At 48.7% G+C, this 24,938-nt stretch overlaps 11 protein-coding genes across 11 annotated transcripts; 5 read left to right on the top strand and 6 right to left on the bottom strand.

The window, feature by feature from the left end:
• Nucleotides 1–86: 86 nt before the first annotated feature.
• Nucleotides 87–1,484, bottom strand: Pdw03_1884 (Major facilitator superfamily domain, general substrate transporter; the record flags this gene model as incomplete). The annotated part of the gene is made up of 3 exons (XM_014680886.2): nt 87–1,046; nt 1,112–1,253; nt 1,312–1,484. The coding sequence occupies 3 exons, from the start codon at nt 1,482–1,484 to the stop codon at nt 87–89; spliced, it is 1,275 nt and encodes a 424-aa protein (XP_014536372.2).
• Nucleotides 1,485–2,699: 1,215 nt separating this feature from the next.
• Nucleotides 2,700–3,566, top strand: Pdw03_1883 (Protein phosphatase 2C; the record flags this gene model as incomplete). The annotated part of the gene is made up of 1 exon (XM_014680888.1): nt 2,700–3,566. One exon carries the CDS (start codon nt 2,700–2,702, stop codon nt 3,564–3,566), a length of 867 nt encoding a protein of 288 aa, XP_014536374.1.
• Nucleotides 3,567–3,906: 340 nt separating this feature from the next.
• Pdw03_1882 (uncharacterized protein) lies at nt 3,907–4,337 on the top strand (the record flags this gene model as incomplete). Its single annotated transcript, XM_066100023.1, has 3 exons — nt 3,907–3,953; nt 4,047–4,162; nt 4,219–4,337. The coding sequence occupies 3 exons, from the start codon at nt 3,907–3,909 to the stop codon at nt 4,335–4,337; spliced, it is 282 nt and encodes a 93-aa protein (XP_065957750.1).
• Nucleotides 4,338–4,984: 647 nt separating this feature from the next.
• Pdw03_1881 (Beta-glucuronidase) lies at nt 4,985–5,317 on the bottom strand (the record flags this gene model as incomplete). Its single annotated transcript, XM_066100022.1, has 1 exon — nt 4,985–5,317. One exon carries the CDS (start codon nt 5,315–5,317, stop codon nt 4,985–4,987), a length of 333 nt encoding a protein of 110 aa, XP_065957749.1.
• A 1,944-nt stretch (nt 5,318–7,261) lies between these two features.
• Nucleotides 7,262–8,013, bottom strand: Pdw03_1880 (DASH complex subunit duo1; the record flags this gene model as incomplete). Its single annotated transcript, XM_014680889.2, has 4 exons — nt 7,262–7,332; nt 7,429–7,531; nt 7,583–7,625; nt 7,691–8,013. The coding sequence occupies 4 exons, from the start codon at nt 8,011–8,013 to the stop codon at nt 7,262–7,264; spliced, it is 540 nt and encodes a 179-aa protein (XP_014536375.2).
• A 220-nt stretch (nt 8,014–8,233) lies between these two features.
• On the bottom strand, nt 8,234–9,022 carry Pdw03_1879 (DASH complex, subunit Duo1; the record flags this gene model as incomplete). Its single annotated transcript, XM_066100021.1, has 2 exons — nt 8,234–8,668; nt 8,726–9,022. 2 exons carry the CDS (start codon nt 9,020–9,022, stop codon nt 8,234–8,236), a joined length of 732 nt encoding a protein of 243 aa, XP_065957748.1.
• A 591-nt stretch (nt 9,023–9,613) lies between these two features.
• On the top strand, nt 9,614–11,056 carry Pdw03_1878 (RNA recognition motif family protein; the record flags this gene model as incomplete). The annotated part of the gene is made up of 2 exons (XM_014680891.2): nt 9,614–10,326; nt 10,381–11,056. 2 exons carry the CDS (start codon nt 9,614–9,616, stop codon nt 11,054–11,056), a joined length of 1,389 nt encoding a protein of 462 aa, XP_014536377.2.
• An 890-nt stretch (nt 11,057–11,946) lies between these two features.
• Nucleotides 11,947–14,232, bottom strand: Pdw03_1877 (DNA replication protein, putative; the record flags this gene model as incomplete). Its single annotated transcript, XM_014680892.1, has 1 exon — nt 11,947–14,232. One exon carries the CDS (start codon nt 14,230–14,232, stop codon nt 11,947–11,949), a length of 2,286 nt encoding a protein of 761 aa, XP_014536378.1.
• Nucleotides 14,233–14,475: 243 nt separating this feature from the next.
• Pdw03_1876 (Ribonuclease H2, subunit B) lies at nt 14,476–15,985 on the top strand (the record flags this gene model as incomplete). The annotated part of the gene is made up of 2 exons (XM_014680893.2): nt 14,476–14,496; nt 14,567–15,985. 2 exons carry the CDS (start codon nt 14,476–14,478, stop codon nt 15,983–15,985), a joined length of 1,440 nt encoding a protein of 479 aa, XP_014536379.2.
• Nucleotides 15,986–16,432: 447 nt separating this feature from the next.
• On the bottom strand, nt 16,433–18,145 carry Pdw03_1875 (Galactokinase; the record flags this gene model as incomplete). The annotated part of the gene is made up of 3 exons (XM_014680894.1): nt 16,433–16,469; nt 16,542–17,423; nt 17,490–18,145. 3 exons carry the CDS (start codon nt 18,143–18,145, stop codon nt 16,433–16,435), a joined length of 1,575 nt encoding a protein of 524 aa, XP_014536380.1.
• A 3,646-nt stretch (nt 18,146–21,791) lies between these two features.
• Pdw03_1874 (Acetolactate synthase) lies at nt 21,792–24,179 on the top strand (the record flags this gene model as incomplete). Its single annotated transcript, XM_014680895.1, has 6 exons — nt 21,792–21,955; nt 22,024–22,122; nt 22,177–22,244; nt 22,302–23,736; nt 23,804–24,054; nt 24,112–24,179. 6 exons carry the CDS (start codon nt 21,792–21,794, stop codon nt 24,177–24,179), a joined length of 2,085 nt encoding a protein of 694 aa, XP_014536381.1.
• Nucleotides 24,180–24,938: the final 759 nt, after the last annotated feature.

Raw genomic sequence — 24,938 nt, 5'->3', positions numbered from 1 at the left:
TATAGTGTCGGTGCAGATAAATAAAAGCAGATCTTACGAAGAATGGATTTCAAGATGAACAACACCCGAAGAGGGTCGAGATGGGATCACACCACTTTCAGGAGCTTTGCCTGTAGATGCAACCTCGCCGCAATGACGAGCACGGATCCGAACAACATCACCACACCGCTGAAAATTGCAGCCCGTGTATACGTTCCGTATTTTTCCAGCAAAGCACCGCATATTGGGGTGCCGGTCAGACCAGCAAGGCCAATAATGGCCATTGACATGCCGAGATGGGTGCCAATCTGATCCGGACTTGGGGTCACTTGGGCAATGCAAGGAGACATTAGCGACACGATCCCGCCAGAAAAGAAACCATAGAGCACGGCAAAAACAACGATTGCCGCACTAGAGGTTATCGCGATCCAGCACAAAAGTAGAATTCCTGTGCAGACACCGGTGATGATCAAGATGTTGAAGCGACCAATCTTGTCCGCAACCATACCGGGTAATACTCTGCCAAAAACCGAGGCAGCATTAAGGATGGACAAGAGATAGGTAGAAAGCTGCGAATCCATGCCATGAGACTGCGCATATTGCGGAAGATAGAAAAATGGAGTGAAGAGTCCCCACATCATGAAGAAGATGCCAAGTGTGACGAGAGTGTACGGAGCGCGAGTAAAAGCTGCCGGCAAAAGGACTTTGCCATAACGAGGAGGAAGTCGCTCTCTTACAGTGATCATGGCTATCAAAACCATGAACAAGATGATGAACCCCACTATTCTGACGGACCATCCGAATCCTAGGGATTCATTTCTCAGCATCTTGCTCAAGGCAATGGGGAAAATAACTCCTCCGATGGACGATCCAGAGACTGTCACCCCGAGAGCTGCCGCACGTCGATTGTGAAAGTAGTGGCTCACACATGTCATGACGGGGGCAAATAGCATGCCGGAAGCAATCCCACCCAAGACCCCTTGGGCAAGCATTAATTGATAGTACTTTTTGCACAAAGACGTCATCATAACTGACAGCACGATGCCAATTGCGGGTCCATGAATGATCTAAAATGGAGAGTAGATAATCAGTGACTGATTGCTGCTATCAGGAAGACATTTCAAGTCCATACCGAAGCGCCATAGCGGTCGAACAATGGTCCACCGATAAGACTACCAGAGAAGAGGAAGCAGACCTGCACAGACCCAATCCAAGAAATGTTGGAAGAACTTTCGTTGGAGAGAAAATGCTCGGTGTAGTATTCCTGATAAATTCTGTGTCATGCATGTTAGGGTTTTATTTCCACAAGCATCGGGTTGCGGACGAACTCACCCAAAAGCGTTCATGTATCCAAACGTTGAGAAAGACACACAAAATGCTCCTAAAACCACCATCCAAGCTCGAGTGCCACCTTCTGGGAATTCTGTGGTTGGCTTTTCAAGTTCGAGTTGATCTGGCCCATCGGAGCTATTGGGCGTAGCCTGTTCAATTGATGGAGTAGACATTCCGAGTTGACTGAAGAAAGTAACAATCTCTCCCTGGTTGGCTGTCAGATTAAACAAGAAAGAGAAATATCTGTACCGTCGCTTTCTTTCACAATCAGCATTTTTATAACTATCTAAAAAATCACGCAATTAGGTAAGTCAAGGTGCTCGGTCTTTTCGCAGATTCTTCAATCCTCGCCCGAAAAGGCCGAGCCTCACAAGGCCTGGAGCACCAGCACATGCTGTCGTGCTCTCTAGACAAATGCGTGATTTCCGTCTTATCTGGGACTCTGAGAGGCTGCATGATGAAATGCTCACACGTCACAGTCGTTGGCTGTCGACATCTTCAATTTTTTAAGACATTTGTACCCGCTCAACATGCTTCCCCGTACCAGTTGTTGCCGTGAAAAAATTCGCATGATCAGAATTCAGTTCTCTTGAAAGGTCTTCAAGTCTACAGTAGAAGCTGTAGACTTTGATTTTAATTCTTGAATGAAATTGAACTACTCGCTCTTCACCGAATGTGTTGCCACTTGGGGTTTGGGGCTCTGAAGTGCTCCGCCTCTTAGGTCCGAGCTCAAGGAGCCTCGTGATCTGACCGCCTTGATGAAACCTGGAGCAATCCTTCAATTGAACTGAGTTCGACAAGGTAGCTTCTCCTTTTCCCATCTACGAACCATCATGTTATCATGTCTCGCCCGACCACGTCTGGGGCGTGTGACCAACTTCATGGCGCGGACACAGACCAAACGTTCCTTCTTATGGAAGAGATGGCCTTCAAATTCTCAAACTTACATTGCAGCTGCCGCTTTGATCAACATGCCCGGCCTGTGATGGTTAACCATTACAAGGGACGATGTGCCCCGCATCGAGACTTCACCAGGGGGGCACTTGGTCTCTGAGCTGGGCCCCTCGAAAGAGGATGTCACACATACTTTGTCGAAAGAAGCATATTCCTTCCAGGTCAGAAATATTTCCGGCGTCAATCGATACGATGGTGCTCAATTGGCGTCTAATAGCCCATGCGAGGACCGGTTTATTCATGGTAAACTTTCCTCGCCGTGGAATGAAAATGATCAATGGATGTCCTGGGCAGTTTTCGATGGACATTCAGGCTGACAGACAGCGAACCTGTTGACGAAACAGCTCCTGCCTTGTGTGCGACGCAGATTGACTGAAGCCAAACAACCCCCAAACGACGAATCAGTGCCAAATGAGTCGATCCAGCGCGCTATCATGCAAGGATTCGTGGACCTTGACGACTCCATTATCAAGACTGCACCGGGAACGTCTAAGAGCGCCGACTCATTCCAAGACAAGATTAAGAAAATGGCTCCCGCTTATGCTGGTTCATGCGCTCTGTTATCTCTGTACGATCCCATCACAAGTCCGCTGCACGTTGCGTGTACGGGGGACTCAAGAGCAGTTCTGGGACAAAAAGGGTCAGACGGAAAGTGGGCAGAAATTCCCTTGTCAGTAGACCAAACTGGCAGCAACGAAGAAGAGACCACCCGCATTTCCAAGGAGCACCCTGGCGAGGAAAACATCGCCAAAGGTGGACGGGTGCTTGGGCTCATGGTCTCTCGGGCATTTGGTGACAGTCTGTGGAAGTGGCCTCTGGATTTCCAGAAAGAAATGACGCACAAATACAATGGGCCAGCGCCCCTAACGCCCCGGTATGATGTTCGCATACCTCCATACTTGACAGCTGAGCCGGTTGTGACAAGCACCAAAATCGATCCCGACAAGCCCTCATTCTTGATTATGGCAACGGACGGACTGTGGGATCATCTCTCTAGTGAGCAAGGTGTCGAGTTGTCAGGGAGCTGGTTGGAACCGAAAGGGAAGGAGAAAAAGAGCTTACCAGAGACAACAGATGAAGCATTTGACTTTGACAGATTTTGGAAAGATGTGAGTTGGAAGTTTGAGGAAGGGGGAACAACTATACAAGATGATAATGCTGCAGTACATCTGATGCGCAACTCCCTTGGTGAAAATCACCACGAGTTGACAGCAGGCCGGCTTGCATTTGGCCCTCCTTTCTCTCGACAGATGAGGGATGATATCACTGTGCAGGTTGTTTTGTTTAATGCTCAAAAGTGAATGTCGAGCTCTAGGTTCTCGGAACCCATAGAAGTCGATGTACCTCCGAATCCTTTCGGGTACCGGAGCCAAATGATTATCACGACCACTGTCAATTGATGTATCGTATCAATCACACATTTTCCAACAATATTAATCACCATTCTGAAAGAATCATCTGTCAAAGGTGTCTACTATTCTTCGTCTAATTATGCAGACGCCACAAAGCAATGGAGGCGCTGCTCTGCGTGCTCGCTCAGATGATTCCTCAGATGAGGCTGGTTTATTTTTGTTGCTGTTAACAAGTGTTTTATGGGGCCCTATCGCACTTTTTCTTCTTGTGTCGATCTTTTGCCTTATCATGGACTTTGGACTCTTCTGTTGGAGTATTTGCAGAAAACTTGCTCGGTAAGTCATGAGGTAGGATGATACCTCGTTCTACCGCCATCGGATTTGTCAGCTACCTTGAAAGAATGTCGCTAACCAAGCTCTCAAATCTAGCATTTTTTATCTGGTTGCATGTCGAATGAAACGTTTGTTCAAACAGTTATCTCTTTTGGTTTCTGTTCGGAATGCGGTAGCTCAAGTTACATCCAACGAGCAGCAGACCACACCTGGTAACATCCGTCCAGACTATGTGATTGAGAGTTTTTGATAATAATCTCTCGTTCAGAATCCATCGAGATGGGAAACGTGAGACCTAGTAGCCTGGAAATTCCGTCAGAGTACGAACACTACTGTCCTCATGAGGAGCCCTTGCCAGTCGAGCCCTTGCCTGTCTACAAACCATAAGAGAACAACAACTTGGGCTGGACGGATGTGAAGGGATAGGAACGGGCCAAATCAACACCAAAATCGGACTGGGTGTCTTACAATTTGCTATATTATCGACTTGCAAGATATACCTGATGGGGAATTTGCAAAATGTCTTCCTAGTTAAGTGGTTGAGGAAAATCTAAATCAAGAACAAACTGTCAATCTAGAGATTTCTGTGAGACGAAAGCAGCGGAAATATGGACTTGGTCGTAGCCCGCTAGGGTGAACTGTAGGGCTGAATGCTCGATTTAAGATATTTACACAGAAATCTTCTCCAAATTGACCATGCGCCTTAAGGGGTAACCGCCTTCATCAGCTACAAAAGCACTATGATTGTTCTGGTGGAAGAGAGATCCATATTGACAGAGAATGATGACAATGCCGAGTAGTAGCGTTCATTAGAAGTGATTGTTGTTCCTCAAATGATTTAGCCAGCAGATTGAGCGGTCAAGCATCTCGGTTGCGGATGATGAAAAAGGCCGAAGCTTATGGATAGAGAGGATGGCTTCCTTTTTTGCGCTTGTCGTCAGCTTCAATTCAGCAACACGAGTCAGCACGCATCCAGAGTCTACTACAGAAATTTGATAATTTCCCTAATAGATGACTAGGCACCTCAATAATCTCTATGTGCGTTTATCGATTCCGCTGATCAAGGACAGGACATCTCCCAATGGATCAAGACACAATTGAGATGTACTTCCGACTCGCACTGTCAGCTGTACGCCAGTGGCAATCCTGAAGTTGGCTAGAAGACTCTTCTCTTCATTAGGGTGAGATTTGTTTCCAGCATAACCACGGAAGAAGGAATTTTCAACACAGAAAGTCTGGATGTTATTAGGCACAGGGGGAGTATCCCGCTGCGGTTTGAGGATAGTAATGGGTTTGCTGTCGCGGTAAAGTCCCTCCCTGGCTGAAGAGGAGAATGGGCCCAATAGTGTGAACTTTGGAGACCACATCTTGCCCAATGATAGACTATCTTCAAGGTCTGCCTGTCGTCAATAGATCGGATTAACTGTTCAATCCGCAATTTAAATGTCAATCTCACACGATAAACCATAACAAGCGGATCGTCACATGTAAGAACCCCGGGCCTTTGTTCCGCTCATTCTAACAAATCGTGATGCTTGCACTAGGATTTCCGGTGATCGACATAATATTGCAATACGTGGTTGAAGGCTGGGTATTGAATCCCTCGTGGGTGGATCTCACACAATTATAAAGTGATGTTAATTTTCCCCACTCTCCGGCTTTCTCCATGTTTACCCCGGTCTTTTACCCACGAAAAAACGAACTTCGGTCTTCGGCTTCACACTTTGACAGGAGCTATGCTTCGCGTTAAACCCGTGTTATCTACACCTACACCCCAAAGACCCCCCTTGGGGGGACGGGGACTGAAGCACGCGACAAAATTTGAACAAATAAGGTTGGCGTGTTAGTTTTTAAGGTTTCGCTGTGGATCCCTTCGTGCCTTGGTTCGGAGCATGGGGGCAACTTCCGAGGTTGTTTCCATATCCGTTTGGCGCTTGTCGGTAATTATTCATCTAATAGCTGGGCTGGGTCTTTGATGGTTAATATCCTCGTCGATATCCCACTACACGAAGAATAGTGGGAGCGCGTGGTAGTGGTGGGAAGTGTAGGCGACGTACTCCGCACACGGCGGTGAAATAGGAGGTGCGATGCAAAATACTCTTGAAACCTATGGAAAGGTAAATTAAGTTAAGAGGGTCGAGGATTCTTCGTCACATGACTTTCACATTGGTTTCCTTGAATTTGGTTCCAGCCATCATTTTCAAGATGGCTTTCTAGCATGATTAGTGCCCGGTGTCAAAATCAGACAAAACCCATAGCCACAGAATTTGAATATTTCATTACGATGAAAGTTAGCAAATTGAATTCCCCAGCCCGGCAAACATGATATCCCTATCAGAAGCCCCATTCAATAGGTTCTTTTTTAAACCCCATTTGGGGATTCCAAAGGTGCACATCACATCCCACCTTCGTCCGGCTCTGTCTGGACATCTTACTGTATCCTGACAAGAGGATACAGCCGCAAAAAACCACTAAATAACATTGATCAGATATATGGAGACCACTACTTCCTTGCCATTCTCTCCCTCTTACCTTACTTTCACTGACATTCTGTGTATCTACCAAGAATTACTTTTGTTTTTAACCAGTTTTACTCAAAATCTGAAATGCCAGCTGAAATAGCTGCCGAATACATAGCCATAACTACAATAGCACTCAACGTTATGTTGTCGATCAAACTTGTATGCTCCATCTTGCAAAAGTAGGTGTGACCACCGAAAATAAAAGGAAGCCAGAACAGAAGGCTTTGTTGAGATCTATGCCACCCCTTAAAACAAACAGGATGTTTTGATTCAAAACATCATGCAGACCCACATGATGCTTCCGATGTGAGGCTGCAGGAAATCATTGCTCGCCCTAAACTGACTCACGCCACTACAGCTCCAAGCCACGTTCCTCCTCAGGAAATAGAAATAGCTCTTGGCATACTTATCCCAGGGAAATCAATGGCTCTATGGCTATGTTGATCGGGACCCCTGGCCCACGATATTGTTGAAGATGATGGAGTGCTCTGAGGCTACTGCCAATGGCTAGGGTTATTGCTGCGTTCAGAAAGTCTTTGCCAATGGAATTTTGCAAACGTAGTCTTCATTTCCAAAGAAAAAATGATTCGGGTGATTGGAAATTCAAATTTTTACAAATCTGGAATAAGCTACGAAGGAAGAGAATTACTCCTCCATGCATAGCATACCCAGTAAGCAAAGAACAAAGCTAGCAAGTGTTGGAATGCAGGGGTATATGAAGGAAAGACATGCTTCCTCGCGGTAATGCTTCAAATGCGGGTGATTCCCAAAGAAAGACAAGGCTTATGTTCATTCATCATCAACAAAGGAGTTAGCCAGATGGCCAAAGAGAGGGACCTCAAAGTGGTCCAAAGTGTCAACTAGAGATTTTGTGATTAGTATCAGATTTCTCATCAGTGCCAACGAATAGCTCAGCCAAATTGGCAGCTCTGGTAAAGGAAACTCGGAAGACTCACCATCTTGGTAAGCATGCATGCTAAGGAAGCCAATCAATGCAATATCAACAATGAACAATGTCCAGGAGAGGAAGCTCGACCAGCAGAACAGTAGGTGGATGATCTATGCCTGGCATGTGAGCAAATGCGACATTAGGAAAGATGGACCACTCACAAACATGGTAGCAAACAACATGCTCGATTGCCAAGCATGAAATCTATAGTAGTTTTAGCAAACCAGGCTTCTCGGAAGACTTAAAGTAGTTCAACGCCTATCACATACCGCACATAGTCGCTCTTGTGTTCAGCTAGTAGCAGAAACACACCTCCCGCGGGAGGCAGAAGCAGATACGCCAGCGCTGCTTCAATGTCCATGCGAATCGGAAGACTGGTTTCAAAAGCCCCTAAGCTCACATGACCACCCTCGATGTCCCGTCCGAAGCCAGTGTTGCCATGTCCGCCGCTAGCAAAGTGATTGGGGGAGGGTAGGTCGGCCGAGGGTCGCGGTGAGTGGAGGATTGGGGATATTCGGTGACCATCTGGCTGGGGAGGAGACAGAGCGCGTTCAAGCTCCGGTGATTGGTCTTGATAGGGTGCGAAGTTCATTGTGTTGTCGTACCTGGAAAGGTGAATGACCGTCGCGGATCAGGAGAATCACTTGGGGTAATCTTCCAATCGTTATCAGATCGCGACGCGTCCACAGGCGGACTCGATACCTTAGGCGACGCTAGGTGACAAACCCAGGTGTCAAATTAAGGGTATCAGTGCATATTTTATTTTAGCTTCATAATCAAATATTTAATGTACATAAACTAGTCTAGTCCATCTAGATCTTCCCCCGACCGCGAGAAATCCCACTCCCTCGTGCTATCCCGCTGGCTGGCCGTTGGGTTGTTGTCGTAGACCCCCGTATTGCCGGGCGGGTTGTGCTAACACTGGGTATTCTTCCTAAGCCCATAGTTCGAACTGTACCCCTCGTAGTTCCGCGGGTGCCTCGAGTACCCCGAGTGACCTGAGCGCGCCGCTTTTCAATTTCCTCGGCTTTCCGCGCTGCTGCTTCTCTTTGTTGCTGAAGCGCCTGTTCACGTCTTTCTGCTGCTTGCTGTCTTTGAATTGCTTGATTCTCAATATCGACCACATCTTGAGTAGCACCTTGCCAGTTGGGATTGAGTATCAACCGCTGGTTATGCTCGGTCTGGGAGAGAATGCGAGTCCATGTGTTGAGGAGCGTCGAGGCCGAGGTAACAGTTTGTGAGACTGTCTGTATAGATAGTTAGGCAAAGTATTGACCATATATCACGAGGAAACAACACATTACCTCCATGTTCCCTTTGGCGGAGTCTAAACTTCCCAGAAGTCCTTCTATCACTTCGTTGATATTCCGCACACCTTGTAATTCTGTCCGGAGGGCAGCCTCTCGGGCCTCCTGTTGATCAAAGAAAGGATCCTCGCCATCATTGGAAGCTCGAGGTTCTGGGGTAGTCTTCTCGTTGGAGGTACTTAGATTGATCTTTTTGTGGGGCCCTTTTTTGGATGGGGAGTTCCAGAGGTCTTCTGTATCATCGTCGGATAGCTGAAGCCTCTCTATCTCTTCTGCTGTGGTGCGGAAGGCCATGATGTTGAAATTACGCAGAGTAGATGCCGAAGTATGTACGAGCAGGCTTGATAGACTCAACTCTCGGATGGATCTAGTCCTAGAGTGTTTGGGCGTATGATGTGCCTGAATATCGATTGATAAATGATGGGCGACAAGATCGACAGTCGTTAGATAGTCAAACAGGCATTTGGGGTAGATCAAAAAAGGAAATCTACACTGTTGACGCGGGGTTTTCAGCCACCGTAATTATCGGGCGGTGAGGATACCCCGGTGGCTGGGCGACAATCGCCTTTCACAACAACCTCGCCCTTCCTTCATCCCCGTCTTATCGTTATTTTGTTGTTGTCGCCTCGGACAATTGGATTCTGCAACCTCACGCTTAGCTCTTCTTGGAGTTTTATATCTCCGAGCTGCTTCCCTGATTTTGGCCGGACGGTTGGCAAGTTGGACGTGGCACGCCCTTGATTGAATCAACAGTCCTCGACATTTCCACAAGATCAGGAAATTCAGAAAAGGCCCAGCATAAATTGTGACTAATATACTATTTCAAAATTTAACTCATAAGATTGCAAACCATCCAGCGGTTGTTTCATCGTGATTCAAGTCAACATGGCGTCGACACCACCACCGCCATCACCGTCTGAGCTTCGCGTACCCAGAGCGCCGCGACATGGGGCAAAGCACGACAACTATGAACCTTACCCTACACGTTACTCTGCGAGACTTGCAGGTCAACGAGCGTCAAGGATTGTCCAAACTACGCCGCCCCCAAGTCATCCTAGCGCATCTGCCAAACCTGGAGCAACTAAAAGGACTCTTTCACCCTCTTCGCCTGGCGCTGTCAAACCCTCGCCCAAAAAGGCTGCACGCTCTCACAGAACAGCTGCCTCCCGAATTTCTCCCTTTGATTCGGAACTGGCCCTTCCCCGCACTTCTGCACACCACACCTCCCGATCCACTGCAGAACAGGCTTTACCTACCCCAGCTAAGACCCCTTCGAAGAAGAAGGTGATCAATTCTAATTCTTCTACGTCTCGCTCTCTGTTTCCTTTCACTTCCACGCCCAAACGCAGAAAAATGGACACACCAAAACACTATGCCGCTGAATCCCCGGCAATCTTTGTCGATGAGCCTTTAACAGGGTACACAATGAAAGCTGCGGAACAAGAATTGGGTATCTCCATCCATGAGGACTCACGTGATCGCATCCCTGTGATCGGTCCACTCTCGACTGATTCGTTTATTTCCAAGACTGGAAGAGCAGTCGGACGACCTGCCACTCGTTCTACCACCAGCCACACCAATGGAGCTTATTATGTCCAGTAAGTTGAATTTCACTTGTCCTCTATACTCCCATATTCTGACTTCGATTCTAGCCGCGGTAAAAAGATATTCAAGCGCTTTGATGACATGGAAGATGAGGCCGAGGATGAAGATGACCTTGGCCTTTTCGCCAACCGCCCTGACCTGCTGGCCGATAACCCTGATATTCTCAAGAGCGTAAAGCCTTTGAAGCGTGGCGAAATCAAACCTCGTCTCCTCTTTTCTCCTCCCGTTCAGCCTACCGATGGTGACGAGGAGGAAGTCACCGATGTCGAAGATCACGAGCCAATGTCTCCAACTCCGGCTTACGAAGATCAAGCATGTCTGACTGCTTCCACCTTGCCAGATCCATCTATCCCCTCATTTGAATCCGAAGACTTGTCTGTCGTTCGCTCTTCCCCCGCTGGACGTGCTGGCCTTCGTTTCCCTCGCCCTGCTGTAGGCGATGTGTCACCTTCCCAACCCTCTTCTTTCTCTGAGGACCTAAGTTTCGGCGATTCCGCCGAGGACCAGACTCGGTCACGAGGTCTCTCTGTCAGCAGTGGCAGCGGTCTCCTGAAGTACTGGCCGTCTGTCAGCAGGAAGACACGGGAGGTTGAGGCCGGCAGCGACCGTGTGAAGCGCCTCCGCGAGGCCCGTGGTAGTCCTGCCCCACGCACCCGACATGCCCTGCGAGCAGAAGGTTCAGGAGAGGCTTCGGCTGCTGGGCCATCTACGTCCGATTCCTAGCTCTCACTCAGACATCAAATTTTCTACTTCCACTTTGCCACATTCCAGCGCTTTAAAAACTTTCACGGCTGATTTCGTTTGTGCGCTGTACCGGACTTGGCACTAAGGGTGTCAATCTTATTTGTTATGACCGGGCGCATTTTTTTTGCTGGCATGGACTACTCTATTCTCTTAATGTCCTTCTTTCTCCCTTTGACGACCGTCTTGTTACTACGCAGGCCGCTGGTTTTCTTTCGTTTCTTTGCGTTTTGTTCCAAGGGCGCGCGTGGGTTTGTGAATCGTGAATACTAAGGATACCTCACGAAAGCATCTTCGGCTGGAACAGCGGCGTTTTCTCGTGTCTTTTATCTACGCTCTTCAAGATTGTTTTTCCTTTCTTTTGGTCTGATCTTTTGGTGCCCGGTGGGGTCTTTGTTTCGTTCATCGCAGGAAGCGATCATCGCGGGAGGAATCATGGTAAAGCAGAACGGCTCAATGGAAATTCTTGATATTTGGAAAAATCCTCCATGCAGCCCCTAACGAGCCCGTATAAGAGATTGTTTCTTTGTTGGGGAAGCATTAATCTACGCCGCTAGTTGGTGTGGTCAAAACAAGCTTTTGGCAGTAGCCGCGCTAATCAACAATCTAGGTCCGCGCAGACACTAGTTCTGGCACGTGTAGACAAAGAAAGTAAAGCCTTGCATGTGAGGGGGTTACAAGTGCACTAAGCATCACGTTGATTCATGACAGGGGTTGTATCTAGCGCTACTCGACAAATCAAATTTGAAGGGTGTAGCCCCAGTGCAATCGGGGAATGCTTTGTATTCGTTACAGCATTATGATTATTCCTATCCTCAAAGGAGACTCGGAGGTTGAGGTGGTGATATGATGGATTTGCTCGTTTGAATGCGTCAAATGAACTCCAGGTCGTCGTCGTCATCATCATCATCATCATAAAAGAGAATATGTTTCCCACTGGGCGTGGTCTCAGCTGGCGCACCTAGGCTCTCCCGGCCAGCCTCCCGGATACCTCTTGAAGTGATGAACCGCGTCTTCTTGACCCCGCTGCCGTGGGGCTTGTCATTGGCACGCTTCATTGGGCTCAAACGGACGTTCTTGGCTTTGCCGAAGGTGGTCAGGTCCATGCCGTTGGTTTTAGTGGGGCTCTTGGGTAAGGGGGTGCCTAGTGCTCTCTCTTTGTTTGGGCTCTCATTACTGGTCCTGGTGCGAAGATATTCGGCACCCACGCCACCGACACGGCCGGAAACGAGCTTTTGAGTGATGTCACGCTCTCGCTGTTGGGTCGCGAGTCGCCTGCGCATTCGTTCCTCCTTGCTGTCCATGCCGCGGCCCATCATACCCGAGGCGATGAAAGGATCGTCATGCGCATCAATCAGATTTGCCGCTGGGCCTCCCCTGGGGTTGTAAGGTGAACGACCAGAACCGCGGTTTCTGGAAGGTGCCACGTAATAAAGTGATTGAGATCCCATATCATACTGAGGACCATCGTGTTTCATGCCTTGCTTGAAGGCATTTCCCCGCTTCATCCCTTCCCCAAACAATCCGGTGCGCGAGCCGGATTTACCACCAGGACCAAGCACACCGGTGTCAGCATTAACTCCCGAGCGTTGGCCCTGAGTGCGTCGGATCTGGATATCAACATGGAAGTCACAGAACTCGGTCTTTCGACCATCTATCCAGGATTGACAGGTCTTTCCGTCTTTTCTCACAGCCTTACAAAATCCGATATCTCGTGCCTTACCAATTTCGAGAACCTTATCATCTGATGAAGACAAGGACAAGCTAAATCTGTTCGTGTCCAGTTTGTGCTTTGGTGGAGGCATGATTGTGGGATTCAGAATTGCGACAAGAGTCCCTTCCGAGATTTTGTAATAACGGGGGAAAGCGGTGTCAAAAAGGAAGAGGTCAATAGTCCATTTCAGATCGGTCAGGGTAATGGCCATATATCTGTTCGTGTTGTTAAGCCCATCATCATAAGGGTCCTTTTCTAAAGCCGACGCGCTCCCCGAAGCTTTCTTATCCCGAGGGTCTGACTTAGACGCAACGATGCCAAATACCACAAAGTCCCCATCAATGTCCTCTGGAAGCTCGAATGCAGGTGCCTTGACGGTCTTGAGTAGATCAGGAATGCGCAGAACTCTTTTTTCTGCGAGTGTGCGGCTCAAGAAAGAATGCGGGAGAACTCGGCTTGACAGATGTAGCGATGAGTACGACTCGAATTTTGAAGAATCCGGGGCCTTTACCAAAGCATCATCTGTTTGGCCAAGTTTTTGGGACGAAACTGGTTCATCTTCTGCCGTTTGAGTTCGCCTATGTAGATGAGATTGTCTCTCGTTGTTCCCACTGCCCTCAGTTCGTCCAAAGTTCGGAGTTGCATCACTGCGTTGTAAACCAGATCCCATAGACCGAAGAATGTCTTCACGGCTGAAGCTTTCCATAGGTCGCTCTCGTGATAACGATGGTAGAGGGGAATGATTCATATCCGAAGCTGCGGCTTTGAAGGCCTCCAACTCCGCCTTGTCGACTTCAAAAGCCGAACTGCGGTTAGCCTGAACCCTTTCTGCTCTCTCCAGCCGAGATTTCTCAGCCGCTCTGCCTTCAGCCATTCTCTCACTGAAGCTTTTTATTCGGTTGATCCCACCCGTTGACGAAGGAGAAGTCTGGGGCCGCGAGCTGAATATGTCATTCGAACGGCCGGTAACGCCGTCTCGAAATCCCATCTGACTACTTGGTCGAGGGCCGGGTCTTGAGATTGGAGGTCGTTTCAAGGATACATCATTGGCCTTCCAGCCCTTGTCAATGCCCATGACATACCTGCGAGGTGATACTGACTCAGCGGGGACTTCTCGTCTAGTAGGTGATGCTGGAACCTGGATTCCATCGCTGCTCGTTCTTTGCCTCCCTCCCTTAGGGATTCTTGGTGTCGCACCACGGTCTTCGGTTCGCAGAGCGCTGATTTCGGAATTTGGTCGCACACCTTCGTCGTCGAGATTCGAACTAGGCGTTCCGCGATTCTTTTGCTGAAGCTTCTTCAACTTTAAGCGTGCTTTGATCTCCGCTAGCTGAAGCTGTAGTGTTTCTTCGTCCTCGTCTTCCCCATCATCCTCGTCCACTATTTGATTCTCTTTTGATCGGAGATTGGGTATGGTGTTTGAGCGCTTCAATGGCGATGTCATATTCTCTCGAGTGCGTTGCATGTCTTGATACTTTCGTCGTCCAGCCGGCGAACTCAAGAGAGCCGCGCGGGGCGATTGGGGCGGCCACGCAGGTTCAACCACTTTTGGCGGGGGGGGGATGGTTAGCCATTGATCAGCCAAGACGATCGGAGGAACCTTACTGGTGATTAATAAGAATATTCAGACGTAATCAGTGACCAAATATACCATGGAGCGTCATTTGCGACTCACGCCCTCCTCAAAATGCAGATGAAAGAATGTAGAGTAAGTGGAAGAAACAAAATGATAACATAGATCAGAGCACAGGGATACAACAAGGGCTGAAACTCGCCAGTGCCAAGGGAAAGTGCGCAGGGCTCATTGGGCCGGGAAGGCGCGTTCGCGTCGCGGTTGCATTTTAACCCCTTCCGTTTCCACCGGTCTTCCAGTCTTCACCCTCACTTCCCACCTACATAACACACCCAAAATGAAGACTCGATCGGCGTCAGTGTCAAAAGTGCAGAAGTCTGAAGACGAGACGAAGACCAAACCCCTCGTTGCCGCCGAGAAACCGAGCAAAACGTTCATCCTCCCATCCTCTACCAGCGACAATGCGCGGCTCCTCTCGCTGCCAGATCCTCAATCGGGAGAGCTGAAACGCTACTTTTTCTGTCCAAATCGTGGCATTTACGAATTTACGGTTGTTTCACCACCAGCGCATCTGGCGCGTAGTATACTGTTCATCCCTCGAACGCGCGAAACTGCGAGCCCGTCGGAAGAAGAGAAAAAAGACCCCGAGAAGCTCTCCGCACAGGGCTCAATTACAAAGAAGGCAGAGTTCCTGATGGCAACTCCGATCGATGCGCTGTTTTTCATGGTTCCATTGTTAGCACCTTCTTCAAAATCGGGCCGTTCTCTATTCCAGCCATTTGACGATATAATCGACTCTCACGACGACATGCCCCACCATCTGCGCCAAGTTCTTTGTGATGATGAATTTCGGGACTCCCTCCTAGCACGGACAGAAGCTATATGTGAAGTGGTTGAGGCTGGTGATGAGAAGATGTTCCGATTCAATGAGATGAAACTTGTTCAGGAGTTCGTCGCAAAGGCAGAACGCATAGCGGATCGGGGTCTTCCTGCGAGTATGGAAGAACACTTTGTGCGTCAGGCGCTAGCCACGCCTTTGATGTCGGTCAAGCGAGAAGATGTTGCGACTAGCCAAGAACCGTCCAATGAGAGCCAGGAAGCCTCGAAATCTGAGGAGAGACAGGATTCACTCTCGACTGTAGATACAGCTATGACCCCATCTGTTGCGTCTCCCGCAGGGGAATTGACACCCGTGTCACAGCCACCCAGCGAAGAGTCGACAGCTTCGGATCATATTGCTCGACTCCTCCGAATTTCAACTGCACTGTCCTTCATGAAGGAGTCATATTTACCCGCTAGTATGGCCTCTAAGGTAGATGAGATCCTTGCTTCTGCAGAGAGCCCTGTCGATTTCGAGCCACTGAAAGACCGTCTCAAGCAAATTGCGGACCTTCGTGCTACAGCTCTTGCATCACGCGACATGTCCAACTTCAGCCGGAAACGAGACCATGATGACGAGGAAGAGGATACACGGGCCGAGAAGAAACGTCGCAAGGAAGAGGAGGAAAAAAAGTCCAAGGCTGCGCAATCCCAAGCTGTCAAGAATCTCAAGAAGGTCAACACAAGCGGCATGCAGAAGTTGAGCTCATTCTTCGCCAAGGCCGCACCCAAAAAGAAGACTTGAAGTTTTTTGGGTACACAACCGGCTGAACTAAACCATGGTTGTACTTTGTGCTGGCGATATATTGCCTGGCTTCGAAGGAATCCAACACGATAAGTTCTATGGTTGAAAGATTATGTCTATAGATCCAGAGGCCAAAGCCTCCTGCCCAGACAGAGCCATCAAAGGCACTGACAGTGCAAGTGATATCGAGTTGAGACGCTCGCCTTATTTCACAATCCCAACGAATCTACGCGATTGCTTGGAACGTCCACATTAAAGTGGCTCTCTGAAAGACACCGATTCCCAGGAGATCTGGGTATCTTTCTCAAATCCGGCGCATCTTTGTGCTCCTTGAATATACTCTCTATCGAATAGTCCATGAAAAGTGAACGTGATTCTTATATTTTTGGATTTCATCAAAACCAGTAGCCATTAAAACGAGCTTTGCTCCAATCTGCTATGCAATATTCAAAGAGGGATCTGGTCAATAGCAGCCCCCGTAACCCTATAACCAGAAATGTTAGCCATCATCCAGTGCACATCAGAGATCAAAAGTGTGTGGAAGGGAACAACATACAAGAACGACCCATTGGACGGCTTGCTAATAACCATCGCCTGCTCCAACTTCTCCGTACTGATGTCCGGGAACTTCTTAAGATAGTATTCATCCCTTAGCGCAGCGGTGACAGCCTCCACCTTGCCCTGCGGCAACATATGAACAGTGCAACCACCCCACCCAGCACCAGTCAAGCGACTACCCCATGTGCCCGCACGACGCGCAATAGCACAGATCTCATCGACCTCCGGTGCACTGCAGTCATATGCCGTAGCACACGATTCCTGCGACTCATTAAGCAGTTGTCCAAGATAATGAATGCGGTTCTCGTCCAGCTGAGTAGCCTTGCTAAGACAAGCCTTGAAATCGAGCACGCGGCGTGCCTCCTTGAAACAGTGCAACGCACGCTGGCGGAGCTGAAATTGCTCCGCTTGCACGGGGAATGCGGAGAGATAGGTCGCCTCTAGCTCGGCTACGGTGATGTTCAGTAGTTGCGCCATCTCCTCGCGCGTGTACCCCTCTTCTTGTGTGAATAGGTCCATTGTCGCTTGGATCACAGAGTCGATCTGGTACTCTAGCGGATCTTGGAGACGGCCTTCTTTGGTCATTAGCTCGTTGTGGAAGTTTCGCAGGCTGTAGCCCAGTGAGCTGTTATCCTTCGGGAGTGTCACGCCGTGGTGTTTGGCGAGGATCACTGCGGCGAGGGTGCACTCTGCTACACGCAAGTTGTAGTGGCGCGGGGCGGTTTCGGCCTTATTGGAGGTTACGAAGCTCTGGGCCATTAAGAAGGTTATCTCGGAGGAGGAGGTGGGGATTGGGACGTGGTGGGCGTTGAATTTAGGGAAGAACTGGGTGTAGAGCAGGTAACCACGCTTGGAGAAGATGGATGCTGCTTGGTCCATGCTATGATTCCGCGGTGACGTTAACATTTGCTGGCTCCTACCGTCTCTTGAAGGGAGGATAACTCACCCGCCGGAATAGACGCCGACAGCCCGCTCCGAGACAACAGCCAGATCCAACAGATCCTGCTTGGAGACGTCGTGGTTGTTGGCTTTTAGGACAGCCAGGGCACTGGCGCACACGAAAGCAGCACTGCTAGAGATACCACCACCGGGGGGCACATTGCCGTCGACTAAGATATGCATGCTGGCAGGAACGAGCGAGCCATCGGGCTTCTCCTTGCGCAGAAACTTGACGGCGCCTGACAGGCCGGCGCGGAAATAATTCACCCACTCGTGCTTCTTCGGGTCAATCTCGACGTCCTTATCGTGAGGTACGCTGAACTCGCGCGTGGGGAACTTCTCTGGCGTGACGTTGGCGATCGTGATGGTGGTGCTCTCTGCACTGGCGGGAACCACCTTGACGGCCATAATTACATCGACACTGACAGCGGTCGGCAAAACATCGTATAGTGAGTAGTCGATGTGCTCGCCGATGATGTTCACACGGCCAGGACTGCGCGCTACAAAGTCTGGACGATGGTTGTATGTCTTATTGAACTGGGTGATGAGATTGGTCCATCGCTGCTGGTGCTCTGGTGCAACTGAAGTCACCGAGGCGTCATCTGTTGCGTAGACTTCCGCGATGGATTCTGTTTGCGGCACGAGCTCTTGTTGGAGTGACATTGCGGGGGATGGGAAGAGTGAAGGCGGGAAATTGAGGAAAGGAATAGAGAATCGAAAGAGAGAAAAAAAAAAGGAACGGAAGAAGTAGAAGTAGAAGAGCCAGAGTGGTAATTTGTGTGTAGAGTCTCATAAAAATGTCCCCATATTCCTCGATTCGCCGGCTAAAGTGATGGGCACGTGGGGTCACAGCAGGGCCGTTATTGCCTTTTTGGGAAGCTCAGTGACTGCGTGCAGCCATTTTGCGGGGATGTGGGATGGGATTTCTCTCCAGGGTCTCAGTTTCATTAACAAAACTACGATTTCTGGTTGGTCAGTTGATTTTCATCTCGCGGGGGTTTTCTACCGGATTTGGCTATGACGACATGTTCTCCAGGGGTACTAACTATATCTGCAGACAGCATGTTGTACTATTTTCAATGTGAAAATATCCCCCCTCTCTCCTTCTTGTTGCGATTGTTCAATTGTGTCTCGTTTAAGTCCTACACTCATTCTATGATATCTACTAAATTGCTCTCCTTCTATGATATACGTACAACATATGTTCCTGGGCTGTGGGGTTTTGACCCGAGCGCATCGGATCATGGGATTCCGAGAGTGGACCTGGAACTCGGCATTGTACCCATTAGCGGCCCGATAGAACCGGGAAAACCTGCAAAATGCAATGGTGCTACCCAGGTGCATCTACAGTGTGCAGACAGCTGATGTTTCAAAGGAGAAACTTGGTTTTATGGCTTCTTTCGTTATGCAGTCGCGGGGCACACTACAATCATCAAATCAATGACCCATCGACATTGAAGTTTTTGTAGTCAATCGATGATCTCGTGGGATAAATTCCGTGCAGAACTTCTATTCCAGGCTACATCGAACTAAGGCCAATGTAGCTGGAAGTATCTATAACTGTAGTGAAGAAATCCGGCATGACCTGACCTGGCCTAAAAAGTAGGACGTCGTATGACACAAGGGCAGCCGGTCTCGCCTTCTGTCACAAGCACGCGACCTAATTTCGAATCCGTTTTCCGCATGGAGTCTTTTTGGTCGTATGGTGAGATTTTGATTCTGATCTTTCGCAAACCAACCAATCTAAGGGGCATTTTCTATATTTTCATTCTCCAACCCCCCCCTCCCTAAGACAACGAAGTTGCTTTTAGGTAACTACCAGATCAGTCATCTAAAATCTGCGCTAAATTCAGTTAATGATTAAATTTGCACAAGGAACCTCGTAGATACCAACCTTATTTATCGACGATCTTCCTGGGCACTTGTAAAGACCAGTGCCGGATTATGTACAAGTTGTGTTCAATCCGAGTGCTTGGAAATCCTTATCTATCGACCAAGGCTGACAACAGTTATGATTGCTAGCTTCTAGAGACAAAGTGTTCTAATGAGAGCTATGAACAAAAGGCAAGATCTTTTCTCATTCCAAGATGCTCGTGTCCACCTAGTCAGTACATGCGGGTAAGCGTGAGACCAGGATTTGAGCTTGTACCCTTTTTCTTGCCATATCTCCGACAAAGCCGCTACGAAGTGCATTCGGGATGCCCTCTTTCGCTAGTTTTGAAAGTGAAGGAGTCTCAATCTCTCCTCCATAGGGAGAAATACCGCTCAAACAGAGATCACCGATGACAATAGAGCTTACTCTTTTGGTCGTGCCTCCTACTGGAACAGAACACAGCAAGACTCTTGAGGATAAAAAGATAGATTGAAGGTAGACAATGGATCAGCGAGCCTAGCATGACGACGTTCTTATTCCTATTTTCCCGCTAGAGTAAACCCTATTTATTATGAGCACTGATATAACAAACACCCCATTCTTAACAATCTAAAACCGGTGCATGAATTGATCCACCATAGTTCTAGCGAATTTTCTCCCACACAATATTCGATTTAACGTTGCTGAATCCGCTATGGTTTGGCCAATTGAAAATGCCGTGTGGATAGTCCCCACTTCTTTAAAGCTCGGTCCATCTCTCATACTCCGAGAGAGTCGCTCGGGATGAAGTTTAGTTAAGTACAAAGCTTCCAAGGAAATCTGGGAGATTGCTATCGACGAAGAAGCTATGGCTAGAATTAGAACTATATAAAGACCTTTTCATTAAGTGAAATTCCTACCCGTGAGCCAGAGATATACATGGTTGTTGAGTTGCAATCTGACTTACACAACGAACTTTTCACTATTTCATTGAGTTCGTTATGGAGTTGTTCTTCTAGACGCTCCATTTGTTATACAAGGGTTCTACTGTAACCGATGTCAAAACTCGTCATTAGCGATCTGGCCAGAATTTAAGTGAGATCTCTGCACAACGTCATTAAAATATCGAAAGACTCGCAACACGAAAAAAAGAAGCAGATGAAGAATATACACATGTGGGGGCTGACTACGCTGCATCGGCTACGAGCAAAGAAGTTTGCCATGTGAGACTTGGCTCATGTTATTCCATGTTGATTTACTACTTTTCCTCCACTTTTTAGATTCGCAGATGCATATGTCAACTACGTCGGTATAAAATGTAAGTGTATGACCAATCACTTGCTTTTTTTAAGAGACATTGCATGTAACTAGATCTAATTTATCAATTCCGTACGTCATAGAGATTTTTTATTCGTATAGATCAGGTAAACAAAAACCATTCATGCTACAAGGTCGATCATATCTAGGTAAAGCTCACCCCCGGGGCCCTAGCGCGAGTCTTCAGTTATTAAAACTAGGTACAGCACAGTACTTTTCCGGCAGTAGTAGCCAGTAGGACTCAAAGGTACAGTATATATGAGTTTTAGCTTAGCAAGTATAATGATATCGACAGGGAAGGTTGTAGGGTCACTATTTACTGAGATTCCCAACCCGCTCTAAACAAAGCGCTTTCTATCTTGTCTTCTGCTCCCTCGCATCCGACTCAATCTAGTTGCATATGCCAACTTGCTATTCCAAGGATATCGATGACTTTCATGTCAATCAAATAGCCTAGAGCAAAGGCGCAGAATATTGGTATTGAATAATCAAAGATTCCAAAATTATGAAAGGATAGTTGAGGCGTATGCCAGATTTCGAGGTCAGGAAAAAGAAGAGGAATTAAGCCAAGCAAAAGACCTCGGATGCTTGGGTCTTCGCAGATCATAGATTAAGGGACCAAGCACATTGCATCTGCGAAAGGCGCAGGCAAAATGTGCTTACAACGGTAGCTACCTTGCACAGTAGGCCTAGATGGCCGATCTGGACCCACTTGACCAGAAAGTTTAGGGGGATCTCAAATTGGACAAGGCTCTGGTGAGTTCTGAGTCGTGAAGAGACTGGGATAGTCCCTATCCCCGACATGCTTGACATTTCCACGGACGAGTTTGGTTTGTCAATATTTTGTTGGGAGAAGCACAGCAGATATAGGGCCCATAGACCACATTTTTGCCAAGGACAAACGAAAACAACAAATCAGGTGATCTGGCAACGGCCGAGGTCGGAGGGCGCGAAGGGGCGTCGAGCCAATCAAAAGCCCCGAATTTCTTGACTCAGAGCGATCGGACTTGGGTTAAACGTTTTCTCGGAAACCCCAGAGACGGAGTCACTGGCAATCTTCAGCGGTCAATTGGCACTCATTTTTTCCTACTTTTAAACCACTTTATCCCTTCAATTTTTCTGGCTTGGCCGTCATTCACAATGATGCCTTTAAGACCCTCAAAAAGCGCTCTGCGCGCACTCCACCTCCAGAAGCAGCTTGCTGGACGTCGGCCTTTTTCGACCTCGTTCGTGGCTTCGGCCGCTTCGCCCCACCGCTCTTCTGTCCAGAAGCGTACCCAGAGCACAGCTACGGCTTCAAATCCGTTCGTTTTCTATCCCCCCTGTGATCACAATGCAACTGCTGTCTGGTACTAATTTATTTGATCCTCAGCGAGTCCAGACCCGTGCCCAGTCCAGCATTCAACCAGGAGCCCCATCGCAATGAGATCTCTCCCTTACAACACCGCCAGCTCCCCGAGCTCGATGACTCGTATGTTACCCTAATGGCGGCTTGGACACACTGAAACTGATGAGCTGGATAAAGAATGGTTGGAATGAGTGGTGGAGAGATCTTCCACGAAATGATGCTTCGCCAGGGTGTGAAGCACGTCTGTGAGTATCCCAGGCTTGATATTCCACAACTGGTCAATTCTAATACTTGATATGCAGTCGGTTACCCCGGTGGTGCCATTCTCCCTGTTTTCGATGCTATCTACAACTCCAAGCACTTCGAGTTCCTCCTTCCCAAGCATGAACAGGGTGCTGGTCACATGGCTGAGGGTTATGCTCGTGCCTCTGGCAAGCCAGGTGTCGTTCTCGTTACTTCTGGCCCCGGTGCTACCAATGTTATCACTCCTATGCAAGATGCTATGTCCGATGGTACCCCCATGGTTGTTTTCTGTGGCCAGGTCCCTACCAGCGCTATTGGAACCGACTCCTTCCAGGAAGCTGATGTGATCGGTATCTCCCGTGCTTGCACCAAGTGGAACGTTATGGTCAAGTCTGTTGGTGAGCTGCCTCGCCGTATCCAGGAAGCTTTCGAGATCGCCACAAGTGGTCGTCCCGGCCCCGTCCTGGTTGACCTGCCCAAAGACATCACTGCAGGCATTCTCCGCAACCCCATCCCCATGCATAGCACTATTCCTTCGCTCCCTAGCGCAGCTACCGTGGCAGCCCGCGAAATAAGCCGGAAGCATCTTGAGGGCACCATCAAACGTGTTGCTAACCTTGTCAACGTTGCTAAGAAGCCCGTCCTCTACGTCGGCCAGGGTCTTCTTGCTCGCCCCGATGGCCCCGAGATCCTCAAGGAGTTTGCTGATAAGGCATGCATCCCAGTTACCACCACCCTGCAAGGTCTCGGTGGATTTGACGAGTTGGACCCTAAGGCTCTCCACATGCTGGGTATGCACGGATCCGCTTACGCCAACATGGCTATGCAGGAGGCCGATCTGATTATTGCTGTTGGTGCCCGTTTCGATGACCGTGTGACTCTCAGCATTCCCAAGTTCGCGCCTCAAGCCAAGCTTGCCGCTACCGAAGGCCGCGGTGGCATCGTGCATTTCGAGATCATGCCCAAGAACATTAACAAAGTTGTGCAGGCCAACGAGGCCGTGGAGGGTGACTGCGCCGATAACCTACGTCTTCTTTTGCCACATGTCAAGGCTGTCTCTGAGCGTCCCGAGTGGTTCGAGCAAATCAACGACTGGAAGCAGCGCTTCCCCCTATCACTCTACGACCGCCAGACCAAGGATGGTCCTATCAAGCCCCAGGCTGTTATTGAGAAGTTAAGCGAACTCACCGCCGACCGGAAGGAAAAGACCATCATCACCACTGGTGTCGGGCAGCACCAGATGTGGACTGCTCAGCACTTCCGCTGGCGTCACCCTCGTACCATGATCACCTCCGGTGGTCTCGGTACGATGGGCTTCGGTCTCCCCGCCGCTCTTGGAGCCAAAGTGGCCCGTCCGGATTGCCTCGTCATCGACATCGATGGTGATGCTTCTTTCAACATGACTCTCACTGAGCTTTCCACCGCTGCTCAGTTCAACATTGGTGTCAAGGTCCTCCTGATCAACAATGAGGAGCAGGGTATGGTCACTCAATGGTAAGCTGTCATCTCTGATCTCTCCCCCGTACAGTTGACTTACTTCTCCCTCCCCCCCTCCTTTCAGGCAAAACCTATTCTACGAGGATCGGTACTCCCACACTCACCAGCAGAACCCCGACTTCGTTCCCCTCGCCAAGGCTATGCGCGTCGCCGCCGATAAATGCTTCAAGCCCTCCGAACTTGAGGAGAAGCTGAAGTGGCTGATTGAACACGATGGTCCTGCCCTCTTGGAGGTTATCACTGACCGCAAGGTGCCCGTTCTTCCCATGGTGCCTTCCGGCCGTGGTCTGCACGAGTTCTTGGTCTACGATGAAGGTATGCTCACCTCTGGCCAATGGTTCACATGAAACACTATTAACGCATTCATTATAGCCAAGGATTTGGAGCGCAAGGAGCTGATGCGCGAGCGTAATGTGGACTTCCATGTCCGGAAAGAGTAGGTGACTAGCCAATGTCACCTCGACAATCATATTTCTGTACTTTGATATCCATGGCGTTTCTTGGCTGGTTCACCAAAAGCGATTGGAGCAATATCTGTCTAAGATAAACAACAAATTCATTATCCAGATTGCTCTTGGAGGTTACCGTGGCAGAGAAGTCTGGTGCTCGCAGGGTCTATACGCCTGCTGGGATTCGCCTTTAGCCATATCCTTGAAATCACCTTGGCGAGTTGCATGAAACACGTGCTTCACCATGGCCTTTGATCGAGATTGGCCTACTCTCTTGCCAGGTTGATCCTCTTGTATATAATCATTGATTTCTTGGAATCCTCGATGGGACTTGGGAAATTGATACGTTCGTGTTCCATTAAATAGGAGCAGTTAGTCGTTGAAAACATTTCATCTTGTTTTTATCACGCATTCATAAGCCCTTGCTCATACGTTCACCGTCCTTGATAGCCTTTGCATTTGCCGACAATTTAATTTATGTACCTCCGGTCTTGGAGGGCTTGGGCCGATTTGCCTCCTTTCATAATCGAAGCTTGAAAATATGAATACAGCTACCTAAAAGAGGCAAGTTACCTAGAACGCAGAGTGTTAGCCACTTTTGGATGCAAAGCAAAGTGATCTGCATGCTTTCTCGCCATTGCTTTGCCCTGTGACCCAATAGAGCACTTGAATCTAATGCACAGTCAAAAACAGAGATCGGAGACTAAACAAGCCCAAAGGATGGCATCAAAAGAAGCTTACCAAAATGCC

This window comes from Penicillium digitatum, chromosome 5, assembly GCF_016767815.1.
Source record: "Penicillium digitatum chromosome 5, complete sequence".
NCBI classification, from domain to species: domain Eukaryota; kingdom Fungi; phylum Ascomycota; class Eurotiomycetes; order Eurotiales; family Aspergillaceae; genus Penicillium; species Penicillium digitatum.
Note: the sequence above shows the minus strand (reverse complement) of the source record. Positions and strands in the feature narration are given on the sequence as shown.